We start from the raw sequence: 23,625 nt of genomic DNA on the forward strand, positions 1-23,625 counted from the left end.
AATGCATTCTCTTACGTGAGTAAACACAGAATCCTTGAGCTCTTCAAAACTGTCACTTGGGGTCCATGCTTCAGCAAACTGCAGAAAACCCCACTTCTCCTTGTCATCTTCCGTAGCCTGGAGTTTCTCCTTCCTGCCATTCAGTGTGCTCCCTGTGACCTGAGCCTGTGAGACAGAATATGAAGCTCTTACCCCAGTCATGCCTCAGGTGACCTGCTTTCATAAGTACACTAACTTAAAGCTGAGGTCTTAAAGTTACCCAGTGAGAAAAATATTACAACTTCATCAGATCATGGCTTTAGTAATATGGGTATTTAAAATTACAATTTTGAATCCTGAATTGCCATCTGATGTAGCCCCTCCCTGGCTATAGAACTCAGGAGAGTAGGCCCCGAGGCAACACAGAAGAGCTGGCCCAGGAGGAAGGCACAGGTGAGCTGGTTCCAACGACAAGAGAGGCAGAGAGCTGGCCCTGCCCCTTGCTGGCTGCAGCACCGGCTGAGCTATCAGGACAGTGCTACAGAGCTTACCTTGGTGATGTGGGTGTGGGTGTGGGTGCAGGAGACCTGGAGGGTTGACCAACTCAGCTACCACCCAAGCCCAGATGTAGGGCTTTGAGTTGGTCCACCTCCAAAACTACCTCATCAATGAGTTGCTTGGAGCTTATGAAAGGGCTGGGCCTTCAGATCCAAAGCTGCAAGATCTCTATGACACAGTGCAGCAAGATAACCAAGAGGAGTCCCTATAAGATTCCAATGTTGATAGTGTCACAGAAGCCAGAAACCCTGAAACAGACCAATGACTCATTGCAAGTGAAGATGTGTGGACAAGAGGGTGTACAGCTTCCACCATGAGATGTATTTTCATGCTTTATTTTGTACTTTTGTTTTTATTTTCCTTTGGAGAGGAGGCTACAAGGGCAGAGGATGGATACAAAGGGACAGGGAGAAGAGTGGGGCAAAGAATCAATAAAGCGTTAAGAAAGGGGCTGGAGAGATGGCTCAGCGGTTAAGAGCACTGACTGCTCTTCCAGAGGTCCTGAGTTCAATTCCCAGCAACCACATGGTGGCTCACAACCATCTGCAATATGATCTGATGCCCTCTTCTGGTGTGTCTGAGGACAGCTACAATGTACTCATATATACATTAAATAAGTAAATGAGTAGTTAAAAAAAAGTTTAGAAAGCTGAAACAAAACAAAAATCAAAATTATAATTTAATTACCAAATGTTTAGGGAGATTTAGCAGAAACATTACACAATATTCACTTTCCTGACGAAATTTTTATTTTACTGTTTATATACTTAGGAATTTTCCCTAAACATTATTGGTCAGTGTGCATATTTATAATCACTACTCAGAATTCCCTGCAAAAGAGTGTTTATTTGAGACCCCCCCCCGCCCCCAATGTTGAACTCTTTACCTCGGTGTGAGGTTAGGAAGCAGCATCTTGGGGAAGTGATTAAGTCATGAAGGTGGGGCCACGTCCACCAGATTAGTGACAGAATGCACTGCTATTTATTCCTATGGTATTTTGTTGTAGTAGCTCAAGTTTCTTAGAAAGTGATGTCCCAAAAGGGTGGTTGCTGCCTGGAGGGGTGGGAGGGTTACAAAGCAGGCGATGGGTAGAGACTGGGAGCCTCAGGGTGCATGCTAGGTAATCCCACAAAGGGAATTCAGAGGCATTCCAAGTCAACAAGGAGTGCAGCAGAGAAGTATCTCTCTTCTTAGGGGAACACTGGCAAAAAAGCAGGGGGAGAAGGGATGGGATGGGGGTTCCCAGGCGGGAAACCAGGAAAGGGGATAACATTTGAAATGTAAATAAAATATCTAATAATAATGATGGTAATAACAATAGAGAACAGCCGCATAGTCCTGAAGAGAACGTTGCTGGGGCAGAGACTGCAGAGGCCATTTGGATGAAGTTCAGATGAAAGTGAAGAACATGCTACTGGAAACTGGAGGAAAGGTCACTTTGTTCAAAAGCCAAGGACTTAACCGCATGGGCAATGTTCTAGTTATTTCTGGAAGGAAGAGCTTACAGGCAATGAGACTGCATCTTGCTGTGACTTCTGGCGGCACTCTGCAGGAGCAGCATGGCTCCTTCTGACTATCTGTGTACATGCAGGAAGAGAGATATACAGACACAGTCTCAAAGCAAAGGGGGGGACAGTTTAAATATGGGGAAATTCTTAGCTCATCAAGACAGAACAAATGAGGAGAACTGTTTTGAAGACAACACTGAAGTGTGTCCCAGTGGCCATTTGATAGAACAGATGGCGTGACATGAACTGCAGACGTAGTCAAAGTGAAAGGCTGACAGGAGTGTGTCAGCTGGGAGGGAAGCAATCACAGACGAGAGATGGCGGAGCAAGGGCAGCCTGTCAGCCTTCTTGAGCTGCACAGAACTGGAGCACAGCAGGACTCCACAGCGGGGAATACAAAACAAGGGGAGAGGGTGACAAAGGCAGTGCAGGGATCACTAGGTGACACTCTTGTCATTGGCACTGGTAGGGTGGTGGGTGTTGTGACACACTTGCTTTTACTGGATTGTGAAAACCAACAGAGAGGGAGCAGCAGGGGGTGGGGCTGCCTGCTGCAGCTCTGCAGCACCTGTGATCTCTCTCCACTGCACAGAACCTGAAAGCCAAGGCAGGGGCGGAGCCACTGCAACTGTTTGGCCAGTGCCCAGCTGAGACAGGGGGATATCTCCATCCCAGTAGATCCGGAAGGCAGGGCTACTGCTCTCTGTGGCCTGGAGGACAGTATAGGGCCAAAGAGGATTAATAGCAGGCTTTGATATTACTCAGCTTGCCCTGTGAGGTTTAAGAATTGTCTGAGACGAGCGAGCCCTTTGTTCTTTCCTTTTTCTTCCTCTTGGAGTGTGAATGAGTATTTTAGATATCTCACCCTCAGCTGTAGTTTAGAAGTCTATAATGTAGTTGGCCTCTCAGAGTCACAACTGGGGAGGAACTTCATCTCCAGGATGAGTCCCATCCACATCTGATTTAGATAATATTTAGATTAGATATTGGAGTTTGGTAGAATGAATGAGTGCAGTTTGTGCATAGAAGCTCATGAATTTTATGGGGACAGATAATGGTTGGTTTTACATCTTGACAAACCTAGAATTACCAGGGTAGGGTGGCTGAGTAGATCAGGTTGGCCTGTGGGCATGCATTTGAGGCTTGTTTTCAAATTGGGTGGTACTATTCATGGGCTGGGCTCTGAATGGTACAAAAGTGAAAAACCGGGGCTCAAGAGTAAGCATGTGTTCATTTCTCTCCGTTCTTGACTGTGGATCTGACTGGATTAGCTGCTTCATGTCCCTGCTTGCTGTCCCCTCAGTGACTGAAGGTAACCTGGAGTTATAAGCTGAATAAGCCAGCCCTCTTTTATTAAATCAGAGCAATAGAAATAAAACTAGGACAAGACAGAATAAAATGTAATAGACTAAAAATGTATGACTCTCCAAAATTCATTTACTGAAACCTAATGACTGATGCGAAGGTGTTAGGAGGAGACGATTAGTCATGACTAGAGCGACCTGGGAGGAAAGGGTTATTTTGACTTACACTTCCATTATCACTGTTCATCATCAAAGGAAGTCAGGACAGGAAATCAAATAGGGCAGAAACCTGGAGGCAGGAGCTGATGCAGAGGCCATGGAGGGTGCTGCTTACTGGCTTGCTCTCCATGGCTTGTTCAGCCTGCTTCTTTATAGAACCCAGGACCACAGCCCAGAGATGGTCCTCTCGCATCAATAACAAAGTAAGAAAATGCCCTACAGGCCTGCCTACAGCAGGCCTTATGGAAGCATTTTCCCAATTGAGGCTCCCTCCTCTCTGATGACTAACTAGCTTGTGTCAAGCTGACATAAACCTAGCCAGCACAATACCTCACAAATGAGATCACTGTCCTTATAAAAGAAGAGCATGAGGACCCAAGAGGAAGTCCTGCCCAACTTGACCATGCTGGCTCCATGATGGCACATCGCATCCTCTAGAACCCAGAGGAACATGATTCCATTTATTATGCGCCACCATGGTAATGGTATTTGTTATAGCATCCCTAATGACTAAGAAATCCTGCTCTTACTCAGGCCTCTTCTATAAGCATCCTTCAGTGTTGGGAAAAAGAGGCAGCTGAGGAAAGGGTACAGGCTGTCTTCTGTTCACATTAGTTCAAAATGCAAGAATCTTTTTGGAAAAGACTCAGTGCTTCTTAAGTTAGGCTCCAGGGATCCTAGCCTTGTTTCTGGAGTGGTGAGAGTGGTCGTGAAAGCTCTTATGAAACATGTGTGAGCTGTGAGCAAGGCAGAGTTCAGTCTCAGCATATGAGAAAACTAGGAAGAATAAAATAGCAACAGAAAAGGGGCCTTCACGGTAGCTAGAGATGGCCTGGGAGTTAAAAATTATTGCAGAAGACCCAAGGTTGGTTCCTTGGACCCACAGGCCCTGTAACTCCAGCTCAAGGGGACCTGAGGCCTTTGTCTGGCCTTTATGGACACCTGCACTCACATGTACAACTCCCGTGTAGACATACATACACAAAGCTAAAAAAAAAAAAATCAAGCTTTGCTTTAAAAAAGGAAAAGAAAAAGGGCTTGGAAAAAACCAGCCCGCTTGGAAACTGGTGCCATGGTACAGTAGAGGATGGCAGGAAATGAAGTACTAACTGAGTCCTTTATGATCTTAATCTCTACTGTGTTATCTTGGTAGACTTAGGTAGCCTTTGCTTGCACACATCAAAACTCAGCCTCCTAATTCATGCAGTGTACAGACTACAATAAAGACGGGGTTAAAACTCAAGCCCTACCTTTCGATTCAGCATTGCCCACATTAGGCTGTCCAGAGTACCATTTGCAATAAGGTAGTGAATATTCACAGAACTGCACTGTCCGATTCGGTGAGCTCGGTCTTCTGCTTGTTTGATATGTCCAGGGTCCCAGTACAACTCAGCAAAGACAACGTGACTCGCAGCAGTAAACGTTAAACCCTAAGCAAAACAAAGGGAGTGAGATACAAATAAGCTGAACATGAGACATGCATGTAGCATGAGACTCCCATGTAAGAAAGCCTTCCTAAACACATTATAAGAAGAGAAAACAAGCATTCTAGTCAGCTTTAATTGTCAACTTGATAGCTTAGTGTCATGAGAGAAGGAAGTGGACAACTGAGGGACTGCTCAGGTCAGCCTGGCCTGGGTATGTCTGTGGTATGTCTGTGGGGGATCACCTTGATTGTTAATTGATATGAGAGAGCTCAGCCCATTGTGGGCAGCATCATTCCCTAGGCAGGTGGTTCTGGGCTTTGTCTGAAAGCTAGCTGAGCATGAGTGCCTGAGGCAGTGAACAGTGTTTCTGCTTCTAGTCCTGCTTGAGTTCCTGGACTGACTTTTCTCAGTGATGGATTGTAACCTGTAAGCTAAAATAAATCCTTTCTTCCTTTAAGTTGCTTCTGGTCAAAGTATTTTTATCACAGCAACAGAGATGAAACTACTACACTAAAAAAGTTTTTAAAACTAAGTCATTCATCTTAAGACAAATTAACTCATGACCAACAAATGAAGATTACTTATTTCAAGATCCTCAAGTGAGCTATAGGAAACCGTATCTGTATGACATTTCAATAGGCAACTGTATCTGTATGACAACTCCTAGTTGATGGGTACTGTATATACAAACAAAACCACTTCATCCTCGCATAAAGAGTTAGACTCACTGTACTGCTGGAAAACCTGACATTATAAAAGAGAATAAAATTTGTAAAACACGGTATCCATGGCAACCAGGCATCAAGCACTGACATCTTCATTTAATTCAAACCACTTGCTGGAAAGTGAGAGAAGCATGTGTCCATGTGCAGTGTCCTCCCGTGCAACCCCCCAAGATATCACTCCAAGCCCCTGAAGTTTAGTGCCTCTTGCCTCAGTGTGTCATGCAGCCGCTGCTGTCTCTGTGCACCTGGCTTTTGCATGAACTTGAAATACTGTGGTAGTATTAAGCCTTGTTTAATAAGCAATATATGAAAGACAGCAAGCTGCTCAGATGAATGTGTGTCAAGTAGCATCGCTTCTAGGATTGTGGGCTGGGTGAACGTTTGAAGCATGCATAACAGTGGGCACATACAGGCAATGGTGTGGGAGGTGGAAGAAAAGTCTGCCTTGCTTTAGAAATATGGTTTAATCCATGTTGTTCAGGGCACTGGAGCTTCTGTGAGGAGCATTTTTGAGAGTGCTACATTATTAGTTTTACTTTAACTTAAAGTATTTTGTGTTATAACAAAATCGTATGATCATTCATTAAGAAGGGCAACAAATTCCTTGAAAATTAGCCACTTTATAAAATGAGTTAGAAGTAATAAAAACCAGGATAGAACGAAACACAATATTAAATTTGTGTTGCTATTTAGGACCCCAGAGTCATATTAGAAGTAATACTGAAAAAATAAGTAGTATTATCAGAGGGAAACTGCTAACCTTGTAAAAAGCATATGACCAGGGCCAGGAAGACAGATGAGTCAGAAAAGTGCTGCCTTACAAATGTGAGGACCTGAGCTCTTTTCTCCAAGCCTACATAAGAATCTGCGTGTGGAGGTGTGCACCTGTAATCCTAGCACTTGAGAGGTAGAGATGGGCAGGTTCCTGGGACCAGTGCACTGCCAGACAGCCTAGTTAACTGGTGAACCCCAGGTCTCAGGAAGAGACTGTCTCAAAAAACAAAAAGCCTACCATAGTGGTGCGTACCTTTAATCCCAGCACTCAGGGGGCAGAGGCAGGCAGAAGTCTGTGAGTACAAGGCCAGCCTGGTCTATATAGTGAGTTCCAGGACAGAGTAAGTTACATAGAGACTCTTTCAAACGCCCCCAAACAAACAAACAAACAAACAAACACGGGAGATGATTCCCAAGTTACAATTCCCGACCCCTGAGACTCACATGTGGCCTCCACATGCATGTATGTGCACACACATACACGTAAGCATGCATATGTTTATATGACCATGCTCACAAGATCACTATCATTCTAAGTAATAGTCAATCTATGATATGAGATGTTTCCTTTGTTCTAATGAGGAGTTCAGTCTTCACATATATAAGTGTTGACTTATGTACGAGCCTAATGAACACAACCTTGAATAAAATATGAGTGCCCTATAACTCTAACTTTTAAGATATCATTTACTTTTAATCATGTTTTAAGCTTTTCTGTCTGGTTTCACCTTACAGAAACATTCACTCCATTTCCACTGTCAGGTTCTTGGTCTCACTGTCTATGGCTGGAATACTCTAACCGTACATATGTCAGATTCTAGGACCTTTAATCCAACATAAGGAAGCGCTGAGACAACTCCTAGTAGGTCCCTAAACTGTTTCATCCTCACAATTTCTCTACACAGAATTTTCTAGGCTTCAACTAGCTGGGTAAAAACTGATCTTGATATACACCAGGTGTAAGCCATGGGTGTATGCTCAGGGACTACCATTCCCCTGCCTCAATGTTAAGTGGCCTGGTTTACACATTTACATAAAAATATTTTAGAATGAGGCAGAAGTCCAAAAGGGTCCTTTTTTTACGTAGAGTGGCTACCACTGCCATCTACTCTTCTCGGACCTTTTGAACAGGACACCTGCCTGTCGGGGCAACCTGGACTGAGATCGTTTGATTCAGAACGGCCCCCATAGCTTATATATTTGAGTACGTGGTCCCCAGTTGGCAGAACTGCTTGGAAAGTGAGGAGGTGTGGCCTTATTGGAGGAGGTGTGGCCCTGGCACCATTCCCACCTAAGCTCTCTGGCTTGTGCTTGTGGATCAAGATGGGAGCTTTCCCAGCTGCTGTCATAGCACTATGACTACTTGTTTGCTCCCTGCCATCATGGTCTTGGATTCTACTAGCCCTCTGAAACCATAAGCCCAAATTAAATGCACCCCGCCCCCCAAATTTTATAAACTGTCATGGCCATCTGAGGGAGGAATGTGAGCTGGTCTCCTAGATAAAAAGATTTTTGCTTGGAGGCTGGGTGTGGTGGTGCAAGCCTTTAATCCCAGCATTGAGGAGGCAGAGGCAGAGGGATCTGTCAGTCTGGTTTACTAACTGAGTTCCAAGGCAGCCAGAGTAGTTACACAGAAAAATAAAAAGCAAAGTTCTGGAAGAAGACAGATGTGGTAGGGCATGTCTTTAGTGCCAGCAATCTGAGAGATAGAGACAGGTAGATCTCTGTGAGCGCAAGGCCAGCCTAGTCTACAAAGTAAGTTCTAGGTCTGTCAGAGAGATAATAAAATGAGACCTCATTTCAAGAATCAAGCAAACATACAAACCAAAACAATTCAAAATACATGAAGAGATGTTGTCCTGAGGATTTTGTGCAACTATTTCTGTGCAAACTGAAAGACTCTACATGAGAAAATTACATTAATTAATCAATAGCGTGTGTGCGTGTTCAGAGGTCAGAGGACAACCTGAGTTACTGTTTTTTTTTTTTTGGTTAGGGTGGCTGCTGGTAGGATGGCCCATTCCCAATGGCTCACTCCATTCATGTGCACATGGGCAGCACTAGTCAGACTCAATGGGGTATTAAAAAAAAAGGAAACAAACTTGGGAGGGAGAAATTGTGAGGAAGAAGAGGAGGGGGAGGGAGGCTAAAGAAAGCAGGAAGGAGTGTGCCAACTAAGATACTTATATGAAAATTTCAAAAAGTAAAAACAAGAGGCTGCCTTCTACTGTATTTTCTAGCACTCTTAAGTTGAAAGAATACATACTATAATAGACATCAGATACAAAATGATAATTTTATAAAACCAAGCTAGAGTTAAGGGGCTTTTTGTTATATCATGATACTTTATTATCAAACACAGACATGAATCTCTTACCTGGCCAGCAGCCTGAATGCTCAGGATAGCCACACGAGTATCGGGGTCCTTCTGAAATTGATTAACCAGATGAATTCTTTCTGAAGATGGAACACTTCCATCTATCCTGATGTAACGAGACTAGCATCAATAGGAAATAGGAAAATTAGACAAGCCCTATGCAGCCTTATTTAATATATTTTATACCTGATTTTTATAGTCATAAACTATGCAAACTGGTTAGAATGGTATATCAGCAACTACTACAGCAAGAATCGTAATAACGTATAACAACTTCTTAATTAAAAGCTCTATTATGGACTGTGTGTGCACATGCAAAAGTGCCATGGTTCATTCATGGAAGTTAGAAGAAAACTTTCAGGAGTTGTTTCTCTCCTTCTATCATGTGGGTTTCAGAGACCAAAGTTAAGTTATCAGGGATGGTGACAAGGTCCTTACCTGCTTGCCCACTCTCATTATTGACTTTTTAACCTACCCGAAGACAGGCTCTGTGTTTAATGCATCTTAATAACACTGTGGTGTTTTGAATGAGAATGGTCCCCACAGACTCAAATATCTGACCGCTTGGTCCCCAGTTGGTGGAACTGTTTGAGGATTGGGGTGTGACCATGTTGACGGCAATGTGTCACTGGGGGTGGGTTTGGAGATTTCACAAGCCCATGGCATTCCCAGTTAGCTCTCTCTTTGCCTCATGGTAGCTGCCTCAACATGTAACTTCTTGGCAACTGCTCTAGCACCACGCCTGCCTGCCTGCCTGCCTGCTTCCGTGCTCCATCCTATGGTGATCACAGACTCATCACCCTCTGACACCATAAGCCCAATAAACTCTTTTTTTTTTTCTATAAGTTGCTTTGGTCATGGTTATCTTCATGTAGCAATAGAAAAGTAACTTAGACAGCCACCAATGCCAGAAACAACTGTTTTTATGCAATAGGACTCAAGAATTTAACAATAAAACAATTTAAACAATAAAGATTTTTTTAATTAAGCAAATATTTCTTCAGCAACATTCTAAGCAAGTTAGTTTCTAACCTTTTAGGAGTCAGTGAGAGTAACTTTAGGCTCACAGGATCAGCTACTGCAGTGTAAAATCAAAACCAGATGAGTGAGAAAGGAGAGATGATTTTGCTCAGTTTATTAGGGACATACAGAGAGTGATATGTGTATTACCAAAATATAACCAAATGTTAACTGGGAAATAGCGTTCTAAATCTGCCATTCAGGACGCCTTTTTTTCACAGTAATAAACTTAAAAGAACCATGAAATGATTGTATCCACTGAAGTGAGGAAAGAAGACACCCACACACACCGTTAGAAAATGGAGAATCATTAAGTGTTAAACTGAACAGACGTGTCTTCGAGAACAATTTAAGCTGTGAAAAAAGAGTCATGTGTTAGAAAATAGCTAAAAAGAACTAACTCAACCTCATAAAGATAAGTTAAGCCCTAAATTTCAATTCATCTCATTCAAATAAGTATGTTCACATGTTCGGTGTCTTCCTTCAGAGAGGGATTTATGACATTGCACAGTGTAATGGCACAATGTGAAAGGTTCTTTTTCATAGATATTCACACTCCAAGAAAGACTTCTGTAACCTTACAACTAATTTTTAAATCATTGACCAAAAACGATAGATAGATTCACATTATTTTCCTATTCTGAATTTGTTTTATGTTAAAATTCCTGGGTTCTGACCCAGGAACAGTTTGTTTTCCTCCCATCAGTCAGGCTTTAGTCCTGACTTTGAAAACAGTGACCTGTACTGGCCGCACTGCTGCTACGCACAAGGTCACACTATTTGCCAGAAAGTTTTTATAGCCGTCTCTGAAAACCTGTGCAAGCCCCCGCAACCACTCACAGGACAGATGGCAGGAAAAACTGTGAGATGGACAATGGGAGACGAAGTCACTGATGTGAAGCCTGGAAACTGAGGTGGATGGATCTCAGAGGATTCAGGGAGGATCACCGACCTCGTGGATACAGCCTACTTAACCGACCTGGCCAACCACATGGTCGTGCACTTTAATGCATCTTTGTTCCCTCTTCCTGACAGTTTTCCATGGAGTATATGGTCTGAGAGTTAAAAGGGTTTGATAATTTGAGGGTAGTGATTTTCACTGGATTTTTTCTTTTCACATAGGGTTGTGTTGGGGTTTTGCCACTCTCAAGTGCTATCTCCAGTAACAGGAAAGGGAGATCTTGTTATGGCTGTCAAGACAGAATACCCTTAATTAACTCAGATAATAAACAGAGGAACATTTTAATATTGCTATAAAGAAGAAAACTACCTCATGGTAATACCATAATATTACTAAAATTTGTAAGAAAATAATTAATAAATTGTTGATATAATCATGTATTTTAAAAACATCATCCAAAGGTTAAAAATATCCATATAAATCATGAGACTAAAAGTGATATTCAGCATAGTGAAAATATGCATTCTATAAATATAACTATGCATTTACAGAAACACTATCACATACCTTGCTTTCGATGACTGCTTCTGTGCAAGCCTGGAGCATACTTAAATGGTGCGCAAAGACCAGAAATTTAAGGGAGTCGTTCTGAAGCAGCATCTTAATATAGTCCTTCACTGCACCTGCCTAAATATTAAAAGTCAAAGTTTATTAACATCAAAGTTTCTATTAAAGCACCATGCCACTTTTAATAAAGAATAAAAAAAAGCTCCTGACACCAGCAAGTATCTTTAGACACACACGTCTGTGGGCTTTGGCTGATCTTTCTCTAGGCAGTCTACTAAAGTGGAACCCGCACATATAAGGGACTTGTGGAAACGCTATCTGAGTATATATGTCCAATTTCAAGCATGGAGAATTTACTTCAGTGGCGAGTTTCCTGTCAATGGCTGGTCAATTCTGAGTACTGGGAGGTAGCACTTCACACAGGCGAGTTGCAGGGGAGGAGGCTGCTCATCTCACTGCAGCTACACAACAGGGGTTGAAGGCACTATGGATTGGAGATACCCTTTCAGAACACACTTCTGTGAGGCACCTTTCAGGGAGGCTCTAACCACCCTACTCCACACGACGTCCCAATGATATCAGTAAGTCACAAGTCTGTGAGCCAGTTCAGCCACTGAGGAGATCAGTACTGGTCTGATCTATTCAACTCCTCAAAGCCGGAGGTTAGCAAGAAAGCCTGTATCACAGGGGCCTTGGGATACTTCAGACTGAGACAACACAGGAGGGATAAGGAGAGAAGAGAAAGAGAAATGAGAGCTGGGAAGAGGAGAATGTACTATTGTTTAGAAAATGGTTCTTAAAATAATTTCATGCAAATACAAAGGGACTAAGGAGAAAGGGGGAGAAAATTAAAGACTTTAAAGAAGACTAGGGCTGATGTTTAAGGCTGAGGAAAACTTGGTTTACATTCTTAAACTGAGCTAGTGAGGCAGGTGTAATGACAGGCAGATAGAGAAGCAGATAGAGGCCAGGTGAAATTGGAAATTCCTTGTCTCTAGGATGGAGAAGTGTGTGGCCAGTTTTATGTTAACTCGATACAAGCTATTTGGGAAGAGAGACTTTCAACTGAGAAAATGTCCTTATAACACAGGCCTGTAGATGAGGCTATTGGGCATTTATTGATTAGTGATTGATAGAGGAGGGACTAGCTTGTGGTGGGTGGTGCCATTGCTGGGCTGGCTGTCCTGGGTTCTATAAGAAAGCAGGCTGAGCAAGCCATGAAGACGAAGCCAGTAAGCAGCATCCTTCCTTAGTCTCTGCATCAGCCCTAGCCTGCAGGTTCCTGCCTTGACATTCCTAGATGATGGACTTATATGTTGTTAGGTTTTCTGCCACAGACCCTCTTGGTCCCTTGTAGGATGGTTCTCTGGTTGCAGATGGGCAAGGAGTCGGCGAATGACAGACACATGCAACACAAGAGGTTGTGTAGAATCTGAATGTAATTTTTCAGGTCGAGCATCATACATTTTATACAGAAGAATAATAAGAAACCAGGCAAGATACATCCTCCGAGTGACATAAAACATAAGGAATGCATACATGAAAAGAAGACGGGGACCAGGCCGCTGCCACTAAGAAGGGAGCCAGGTGTAAAGCTAGTCTATTGTTAAGCCCACCACCAGGGGTTCTTAGTAAATGCCTGATTTCTTTGGGCCTAGTGAAGAAACCTGTCTCAGGGGGATTCCCTAACTCTTTCGTGGTAAACCCACCTATTCGCTAGGCCATTGTGAATTCCCTTGTCTGGGTTAGACTGGCTATTGTCTCACTGGGTAAGACTGGCTATTGTCTCAAGTATACACTCTGCAGAACAGCCCTGAGCTATTCCGGCTCCGTTCTTTGTAATGTACTGTCTCTACTAGAAGTAAATTTGAATGTTACTGAATAGGTAACCTTCTTACTGAATTCCTACTGAATTCCAAGTTATTGGCTTCAAGGATTTTCTGGGACATTGGAATACTGGCAAAGGCTTAGCTCTGTCAGAATTCAATCTTAAAAGGCGCTTATAATAAAATAATACTAAAAGAGAGCACGTGGATCCATACACCAGACTAAAGCGGGGATAGGGTATGAGTATACGGGTTAGCCAAAGTTCCAGGAGGCGAGTTTCCTTGAAACTCTTTGCCTCGTGAGTGCTCCCAGGCCTCTCGGCCTGCCAAGCAAACTTCACTGGAGTGTGCGTAGCAGTTTTCCTCTTCAAGATGCTTTTGGTCAAGTGTTTTATCAAAGCAACAGAAATAAAAAAAGAAGGTTCTAGAAGAACCTGAAGTGACAGGCTCAAGAGCACAAGAGGGAAGTCTAAGAGAACAGAATGAAATGGAGAAACTGATGTAGAAAGAATTGAAAAAAAAATACAAATTAACATTTAATGGGCATTCTTAGCTAAAGTCATTCCAAGTTATCCAGAAAGAGTCAGAGTTAAAGATGAAATGACTTAAATTTAAAATATACTCTCTCTTAATTGTTAATACTAATTACTGGCTGATTGTGGTGGTATATACGTGTAACTCCTGGAGACTGAGGCAGGAAGATTACAAATTTAAGACCAGCCTGGACTGGTTAGCTTGGGATCAAGGATAAAAAAAAAGGGGGGGAGGGCGGAAAAATGGTCCAATGTTTAAGGTTAAGAGTGCTTGCTACTCTGCCAGAGGACTCAAATTCTGTTTCCAGAATCTACATTGTGTGGCTCACAACTGCCTGCAATTTCAGGCTATCTGATGCCCTATTATGGTCCCCACAGGCACCTAAATGCATGCACACACACACACACACACACACACACACACACACACACACACACACACAAATAAAGATAATGTTTTAATAATCAACAACAATTGGTTACTGAGAAATTTTGGATAAAGATGGCATGCTGAACTCACTCAACCCTTATTCCCTCTTAGTCTAAGAGCAAAGAACACAAAAGGCAAGAGCAAGCTCTACTGAAGCTAAGAAGTACATGGTGCCTGATAAGTGACTCTCCCAGCTCACAGTGTGGAATGCACAGGAATATCTGGTTTCCGCTGCAGTCAGGTACAAGGTCCAGGAGGGATAGGGCAAGGGGAGCTAGAACAGAGAAGCCAAGAGAAGGCAGAAGTAGAGGGTTGTGTCAAGCCTGTGCCTCATCCTGTCTACAGGTTCTATGCCACACATACAGACTCCCCACACGCTGGTAGCAAACTGGAGACACAGTTGTCAGATGGGGTGAAGCAGAGCTTGTTTGGGTAAGTGGGATCCTCGACTGAGAGCAAGCAGTATGGTGTGATGGTGAGCTTAAAGAGACACACTGGGCATGCAATCCCCAGTACAACAGTGATGCATGCAGGGCCTAAAGACAGGGGTTAGGTTATGAGGGTTCTACACTCATAAATGAATGATGCTACTTATGCAAAGGCTGGAGACCACAAGCCATCTTTTATTCTCTCTACTCCATTGCTCTTTGCCTTCTGCTGTGGGGTAAAGCAGCATAAAGGCCTTCATCAGATGCTGACACCTTGATATTGGACTGTCCAGCCTCCAGAATTGTGAGCTAAACAACCTTTCATTGTTTACAAATGTTCCAGTCTCAAGTATTCTGTTATACAAGAAGCACACACAATGGAATCAGGGAGTGGGCATAATGCATAAAATTGTGACAATTAAATTAAAGTTATAGTAATAGGTACTGAAGGACTGAGTACATAGTTCAGTGAAAAAGCACATCCTTGCCTAGTGTATACCAATTTCTAGGTTTGATATTTAGCAGGAAGGAAGGAAAGAAGGAAGAAAGAAATGCAGAGGGTGGGAATGAATGAAGATAGGAAGAAGAACGGGGGGGGGGGGAGGAAGAAAAGGATGAAAAAGGAGGGGAGAGGAAGAATAGGGGAAGCACAAGGAAAGAAAAGGGAAGGAGAGGGGAAGGAGGAAGAAAGGAGGGAGGCAGAAGGGGAAGAAGAGGACTAGGAGAGGAAGGGGAGGCAGAAGGGAAAGGAGGAGGAAAGAAGAAAAAGGAGGAGGATGATTTTGGAAGTCAATACCTCTGAAGAAAATGAAATGAGCTGCAGAGGAAAGGAAGCCTGATAAATGAGAACAAAGATGTGATGAAGCACAAGCAAGGCACGCTGGCATGCTTCCACACAGCAAGGGGCTGTGGTCACCTTGGTGTGTATGTCAAAAAGCCAGAGCCAGGAGAAAGAATTTTAAATGTTTTCACCATAAAGAAAGACAAACAAGGTACTACAAGTTTACTCTGAATTAGACATTCCATATTATAATTATATATCACATGGCATAACAAACCAACCAACAAACCAACAGTATATCCCATGGTTCACCGGCAAGTATTTTAAACATGGGTTTAGTAACAAATGTAGTGAATACTGATCAGGGAAAAATTAGCATAATTTAAAAATTTAGGAAAATTATATCACTTGAATGGAAGAATGGGAATGAGACAGTTATGTATCTGGAGGGGAACAGAGATGCACGGAGGTAAAATTTTATCCTGTTTATCGACAAACCCATTGATAGGGCTGAAAATGTAGTGTGAGCAGTAATGCAAACTAAGATGTTGAGGTTTGAATGAATTAAAACAAACCATACACCAATACTCAGCTTTTACAAACACTGGAAGTGGCTGCTACTGGGGAATAAATTAAGAGCTATTTTTGGAGTGACTGTTTTCAGCTTTAATCATATTTAACATTAAAAATTAAAAATGCCTATCTAAAATGTATATGCATTAACTACAAAGTCTCAAGCATTATTCTACAAACTGCATTTTGCATGTCTATATTTTCTGAACAATGTAACTCATCATACAGTGAGCCTGGAGGCTGGAAAGAACTTTAGCCTTGGTTGTCGGTGCCTCAGAAGTGGAAATGAAGCTCTCTCAAAACAAGCTGCTATAATTTCCAGATATGTTGTCATGGCAACTGAAGCACTTTAATAAAGTGCATGTTTGCCTAAAGAGCTATATTTACAGGAATAAGCTTTTCAGTGAGTATATGTCAAGTTGAAATGCGTAAAGTACCTTCATTACAATCCCAATCTAGACTTAGAATTGGGACAATTGCTGTAACCTGGGCTCATATACCTCATTTATCTAGTGAGCGCTTCCCACCCTCCTCTTTTCAGCTACCCTTCATCAGGACCAGAGCTCTCTCCCACTATCCCTTAAACCACTGCTTTAAAAAGGCTAATGACTAGGAGCCGGGGAGATGCCTTAGTGGTAAGAGCTCTTGCAACACAGGCATGAGGAAGTGAACACAAATCCTCAGCACCATTTCAAAGCTGGACAAGGCTGTGCATGTCTGTAACTTCATTTTTAGGGAACTTCCAGTTTGGTGAGTGACCATCTCAAGGGAATATGCTGAAAAACAATAGGGAAAAACACTCAATTTCTTTCATTAGCCTCTGAACCCATATACATGGGCATGAACACTTTCACATACAGATGCACACACATGGATACACCACACACACATACAAGTAAATGGTCAAAATGCTGAGAATAACTGCCTGAAAGTGTTTAGTCATAGATGGTACATATATGTCCAGCCTTCCCACTTCTAACCATGCCTGAGGCTCAGGGAACATTTCAGAGAAGGTGGGGCAGGAAGAATAAAAAGAGGCTAAGGTTGAGAAAATGCTGTGAAAATGGTGTTCTGCAGATGAGGCATGGTTCTGGCACATATGAATTCACAGCAGCTGTGGTTACCTGTGTAAGACCAAGTGAGTTACTACTCCAGTGTGGAGGAGAGAGTGACACCTGAGACCCCATGCCTAGGTAAGGATCTGCTGGCAGCTCATGGCTATTGAGAGAGAGAGAGAGAGCCACTTTTCTTTGAGACTGTGGCTATGAGTAGGTTGCCCCTGCCCTAGAGCATGAGCAGCAGTAACTGGTCTCAGTGGGCTACACTTAAAAAGAGAGGGGCATGAAGTTAAGGGGGAGATGCTCCTGGGAAGACGAAGGAGCACGCGCACACACACACACACACACACACACACACACACACACACATGCTTATGACATTTAATCATTTAATGGATACCTAAAAGTGCTTTTTGAAATGTTAATTCTTTTTTTTTTTTTTTTTTTTTTAACTGCATGGCTAGAACACAGCTTCTACCATGAATGATGCAGGTGACTGGTGGTACTAAGGAGACAATGAACTGTTGACAAGATTATAATCTGCTGGTGGCATTGCTGAAAAAAAGCCCTTGCAAATTTCTAAACAACAGTAAACTCTGTTAGGAATCTCTAAGTGTCTTACAGGCCAAAAAGGGAACAAGGTTAGTAAAATGCCCCAACAGAGTTTGAGTAAAATACTGGATTTGAGAGTTACTGGAATTGGGTATGTAAAAATAGGGTTGTAGGTAGGGATCATGCTTACAATAGGTCTCAAATTCAAACTACAATACACCACTTCACAGGCCACATGAATTTCCAGGGGCTTTTCGTCTCCCTCAGTAGGTGCTGGCAGAAGGTGTGCTCAGTCATTTTCCAATATAGATGCCCAGCCCCAGGCCAGCACATGAGAAAGGAAGAGAGATGGGATGAAGACTTTTAGGAACTCTGCAGAGAAAATGCCCCCTTTCTTCATGGCTCCACTCTTCCTCATGCTTAGAGACGCAGCACGTTTAGGGTGTCTGAAATGGAACTCTTTGGGGGGGATGTTTTCGGGTCTACTGGACCAGTCTGATACCCAGTCTGCACTTTTCTTCAAAGCCTCAACTTCCTTTTCTCCTTCTACAACTTCTTCTTCTGACTGAGAGCTGTGGTCCCTGCTGGTATGCATCTCAACATCAAACATGATCTGCCCATCTTCTTGTGGTGAAGGGCTGTCACAGTGCCAACTGCCTCTTGAGCTGCTCTGTCCCGACTCATGCTGTGCATCCAGGAGGATCTTCTCCATGTCTCCATTGTGGATGGAAGACGAGGAAGGAACGTGCTCCAGCCCCCCATTCTTCCCATTTCCATTCTCATTGCCTTTGCTGCTGTTCATGGGTAGCTCCACCCAGGAACTGTTGAGGCCAGCGGGGCGGCTGCAGGGGCTGCTCCCCTTCCTCGAAGTTGTTGTTGTGCAAGGGCAGCAGCGGTGGCTCCACTAAGTGAGACATGGTCTGGAGACTGGAAGCGGCACGGCCGCAGGACGACAGTGAAATGTTAATTCTTTTACAGAGTGTGGTGATACATGATTTTAGACACAGCACTAAGGAGGCAGAGACAGGTGGATCTCTGTGAGTTTGAGGCCAACCTGGTTTACACAGAGTTCCAGGTCAATCAAGAATAAATAGTGAGACTGCCTTGAAAACAAACAAATAAACAAACAAACAAAACTAAACTAAAAACCCAAAAAACCCCAAATTAGTCTTAAGAGAGATAAAGAGGTTCATTTTGATAAAATATAAAAAATGACAGGAGTCTGTTTACTAGATTTAGCACAGCAACTTAAACATCGTTTGAGAAGTTGATTTCTAGGAGCAAATGTATTTGGTGTATAAAATAACTCAGTGTAAACAGACTTTAGGTTGCTCAAGTTGGTGATTGCATGGATTGACATTTTGTTTTACTTTTTAAAGACATTTTATTTATAATTATGTTATATCTATGCATATGAGTGTGGGTACCCACAGAAGCCAGAGGTGTCAGAGCCTCTGTAGACAGAGTTGCCAGTGGATGGGTGCTGGGAACTTAACTCAGATCTTCTGGAAGAGCAGAACTTGCTATTAAATGAGCCATCTCTCCAGGCCTCAGGTGTACATTTAAAACGTATTCTGCATGCACACTTTCTGTCTTTCATTCTAAGTAAACATCAACACCATTGCAGTGTCATATTTTAGATGATCTGAACACGTGCTTGCTTGCTACACTATCAGGTGTGTGTGGTGGCAGGTCCCAGGGAGGGCTGGTACCTTGGTGACGCTGGCTCAGGTTTTGTGCTCGTGGCAGATGCATGTATTCACCACTGCTCTGTTTTACTGAGATGAATAACGTGTTTGTCCATTAAACTTAGGCAACTGGTGGAGGCCACAGACAATATCTTATTTAATGAAACAGGCTATTTTTAATTGTTGGTTGGGGGGGGGGGTGTCTTGCTATAGAGCATGCTGGATATGGAGCTCATGATAACACTTCTGCCCCTGACCACTGAGTGCTGGGATTAGTGGTGTGTGCTGCCACATTTATTTGGTAATGTTTTTCATTAAGTGTGTGTGTGAAACTGCACGTGTGTAGGTGCTTGCAGAGACCAGATGAGGGTATTATAGATGGCTGTGAGATGCTTAATGGAATTGAACTTGGAAACGGCAATAGCAGCAAGCCACTCTGAGTCGTATCTTTGGCCTCGATTTTTCTAATATTTTTAAAGAGGAATATATATCATACTTTCTGAAATAAAAACTGTTAAAAAAATCTATATTGCATTGAAGACCTGATCATAGTTATTCAAAATTGTCAGCCTTAAATCTAATAACAGGACGAAGGCAAGAGAAGAGAGAAGATCATTTCGGTCTTACAAGAGCGAGACCAGGCTTGGGTCAGCTTCTCCCAGTTCTCTCTCAGCTAAGGCGTCTTGACCTTGGCCTTGTGTGGTCTTCCTGCCCTTGTCAGATCTGCCATTCACTCCTAGAAAAGTCCTAGGACCTCCATTTGCCAGGGTCCTTCACACTTGAGAAGTGGTCACTTTGGTGAGCTGACAGGGTGTTCTTCCTTCTAGATTGGATGCGAAAGTTCTTGTAAGCCTAAAGAAAAGAATCCCTTCAGGTCAGGGGACTGGGACGGAAGATGGCTCCGTGAGTAAGGCACTTACTATGCCTGTACACATGTACCATGGCACTGCCACGCCAGCACCCATACAAATGCATACCCACATGCATAAACATGACACTAAAAAGAAAGTTCAGTCAGGTCAGTTTTATGAGAAGAAACTGTTCATCCACTTATTTCTTCAACCCACACAAGTTCCCATTTGCGCGTGTAGTCGGGTCTGGGCCCAATTTCTTTCCTATTACAGCAGAGTATTTGCCTAATTGCTGAGTATTTGCCCATATTGCTTTAGAGTTCAGCAAGTGTCATTGTGATTTCTGCTTTAACAGCCATAGCTTTTAGCTAAGGGGAGGCAGGCACAAAAGACGCTCACAGATTGTGCTAGATTTACAACAGTTCTGGGGATCCAAACTCCAGTCCTTATGTTTGTGTGGCCAGCACTTTAACCAGTGAGGAATCTTGGTCCTAACTGCAGATTTTAAGCATCTGGGACTCCTTTTAGTACTATCTGTTTCCTCTAAGATGATATTAGAATTTTATCTGCACTTTTTTTTTAAATTACTGCTGACTGCTTCTTACTAATGAACTGGAGGCAGGCTGTTCCTGGTTCAAAGCCAAACTTTCCCAAACCACAGATCAGGAAGAGGAATAAGCCCTCTGCAACTCCTCCTAGGCCCTGGGCAGCAGGAAATCCTGTAATGACCGTATTATCTCTCACTGCATTTTTAAATGGGATTCTACTTATGTTAAGCTGCTAAAGTAATTAAATAGGAAACACACTTTGTGCCTAAAGGGAACATGTTTAAATAAATTTCCCTCAGCAAATACTGCACTGAAGAATGCTACCATCCCCAAAATGACAAGAAATTTTAAATTACAGGTTGGTTTTAATAATTTTCATTAAAAAAAAAAAACCCAAAGCTGGCATTTCTCTTGAAATGGTTTTCTCTAAAAATGAGACAATATGGTAATGTGACCCAAATAAATGATAATTGGCTGAACCAAATATACTACATCTATCTTGTTTTTAAAAAGATTTATTTGAGGGCTGGATTAAAAGCAATTGATGCTCTTGCAGAGGACTCAGGTTCAGGTCCCAGCACCAACATGGTGGCTCACAACCATCTGTACTGCAGTCCCAGGGGATTAGACGCCCTCTTCTGCCCTCCATAGGAACTGCCTGCACAGACATACATTTAGGCAAACCCCACACACATAAAGACTGGTTTTTAAACTTAGGTATACACATGCTAATTCAGATGACCACAAGAAAATATTGGCTTCTCTGGAGCTGGAATTACAGGTGGTTGTAGGCCACTTGATGTGGAGGCTTCAAATCCAACTCTGGTCCTTGGCAAAGGGAAGTGTGTTTGCTTATCCTCTGAGCCATTTCTCCAGCCCCAAATATCTTCCACCTCCCCAGAGTGTATTACGCTGACTCTAATTCTGAGGAATCTTCATTTTTATAAATTGCATTCATAGTCTAAGTATTATAAAATAAAATAAAATAAAATAAAATAAAATAAAATAAAATAAAATAGATACATTAAAAAAAAAAAAACCTATGGGCTGGAGAGATGGCTCAGCTGTTAAGAGCACTGATAGCTCTTCCAGAGGTCCTGAGTTCAATTCCCAGCAGCCACATGGTGGCTCACAACTGTCTGTAATGAGATCTGATGCATTCTTCAGGTATGCATGAGGACAGCAACACTGTGCTCATCAAAGTAAATAAATCTTTAAAAAAAAAAACCAAAAACCAAACTAAACCAAACAATTAAAAAAAAATCCTATGTTTCTTGTTCAAGCTAGACAGCTCATGGTAGATAGAGGTGCTGGCCTAGTTTTGGTTGCTTGGTTACAGCAGTTCTCAGTAATCTTTGTGAGTTTGCTTAAACTGCTTCATCAGCTGGAACTGTAACCTACCAGCCGCAAAGCCTTCTCTTTTCGGCTAGCTACATCTCCTTGCATATTCCTTAAGACAACTTGTCAGTAGCCTTCTCCTGGGTGCTTCTAGCATCTGGGTTTGAAGCAGTAAGCAAAGCCTTTTGTAGGTGAATATTTATTTCACTGGTCTCTCCAAAGGGCTGCAAATTCTGTAAGAAGCAGACGCCATCATTTTTACCACACCTCTTCAGCAGCATGCCATAATAGGGACTTCAAGCTATTAATCAGGAAACATACTTTTTTTTGTTTTTTAAAATGAATCCCCAACACTAATGCATAAACTGTAATAACCAATCTTCAATTTAATTTTCAAACTGGTATGGGAGAACTCGACAACACATTTTGTCATAGAAAAAAGGTGTAGCTTATAACTAGTTACCTCCTGAAAAGCCCTCTTAGCCTGTATGGTAGATAAACTGTATTATTCAGAGTCATAACAGACTCTAACCATTGGAATCCAGTAACATGGGGGGAATTGTATTGAGCACCCCCATTTTGTAATGGCAGGACCCAAGGGTTTCTGGCTGGATCCAGGAAGAGAAAACAGCCCAAAACACATTAGTGGCTGAAAACAGAGGCTTCGGTGTGGAGAGAGGAAGGATGACTAAAGACCTTAGAGGTGAGGCCAGGCACTGGGTACTCCCTTCACTTTATTTCTAAGAATGTAACTCAATCTGGGAACTTAGTCTCCTTTCTTTTCCTTCAAGGGTCTTGATGTCAACTTCCTACTAATGGCCATCACTTACAACTTACAATCACATCTTCTTAACACAGGGTAGAAAAAAATCCCCTAAAGAGTTCTTTCTCTTATTTTAAAGCAGTAGTACGTACTTAGCATTAAGCACAAAGACAGATAAGGAAGCAAGCAAACCAAACAAGAGAAGAAGATGGTTATTAACTCCTAGAAAGGCAGTATCTGTCAACGAGACATCGCTATGGCTGGAGTGTGATGTGCCTAGCTGTCGATGCACTGTGTACAGTGATCACTGATCAAGTGAGAGCTAAGGAGCAACCCAGAGCTACGGCAGGGAACCACCAAGGTGGGTGAGAGCTGAGAGCTGTACACGCTTTCTTCTGCTTCACGCCTTGCATGCTTATTCTCATAATTTTTTCAAACACAATACAAAAGCAGTGTAAGATTAAACGTTAACTTCAATATTTTCCTTTGAAATTTATGTCCTTTACTCTACCTGAGAAATTGTCATACTCAAAGAATGGTAATTTTTTTTATTCATGTAGGTTACTAACAGTAAAATTTTAGTTTTCATGTTTAAGTTTATGACTGACTTCAAGGTAATGTGTATGTGTGTGGATTGGTGTGTTGGTTCACATCTGTAAGACCAGCACTAACTAAGGAGGGAAAGGAAGCACTAGTACAGTGTGAGGGAAACCTAGAGACAGTGTAGGACCCTGCTTCAAACAACCAGCAACAAAAAGAAAAGAGAAGGAAGGAAAGAGACAGACAGATAGACAGGAAGGAAGGAAGGAAGGAAGGAAGGAAGGAAGGAAGGAAGGAAGGAAGGAAGGAAGGAAGGAAGGAAGAGGGAGAGAGAGAAAGGAGGGCGAACACATAGGC

At 42.5% G+C, this 23,625-nt stretch overlaps 1 protein-coding gene and 1 pseudogene across 12 annotated transcripts in view; both read right to left on the reverse strand.

Moving 5' to 3' along the window:
• The window catches only part of Zranb3 (zinc finger, RAN-binding domain containing 3), a 148,875-nt gene that overhangs the window by 33,803 nt on the left and 91,447 nt on the right, over nt 1-23,625 (reverse strand). For all 12 annotated transcript variants that reach the window (XR_001784077.1, XR_003954872.1, NM_001285945.1 and 9 more), the window contains 4 exons: nt 11,360-11,479; nt 8,872-8,991; nt 4,819-4,998; nt 16-165 (listed from right to left, as the gene is read on the reverse strand). Coding sequence is in view for 10 of the 12 variants with exons in the window: in NM_001285945.1 (NP_001272874.1) it covers nt 16-165; nt 4,819-4,998; nt 8,872-8,991; nt 11,360-11,479 (570 nt within the window). In the remaining 2 variants the exon portion in view is untranslated. The remainder of the gene's footprint in view (nt 1-15; nt 166-4,818; nt 4,999-8,871; nt 8,992-11,359; nt 11,480-23,625) is intronic.
• Nucleotides 17,508-18,472, reverse strand: Gm8283 (annotated as a pseudogene).

The sequence above is a fragment of the Mus musculus genome, chromosome 1, assembly GCF_000001635.26.
Source record: "Mus musculus strain C57BL/6J chromosome 1, GRCm38.p6 C57BL/6J".
In the NCBI taxonomy this organism is placed as follows: Eukaryota; Metazoa; Chordata; class Mammalia; order Rodentia; family Muridae; genus Mus; species Mus musculus.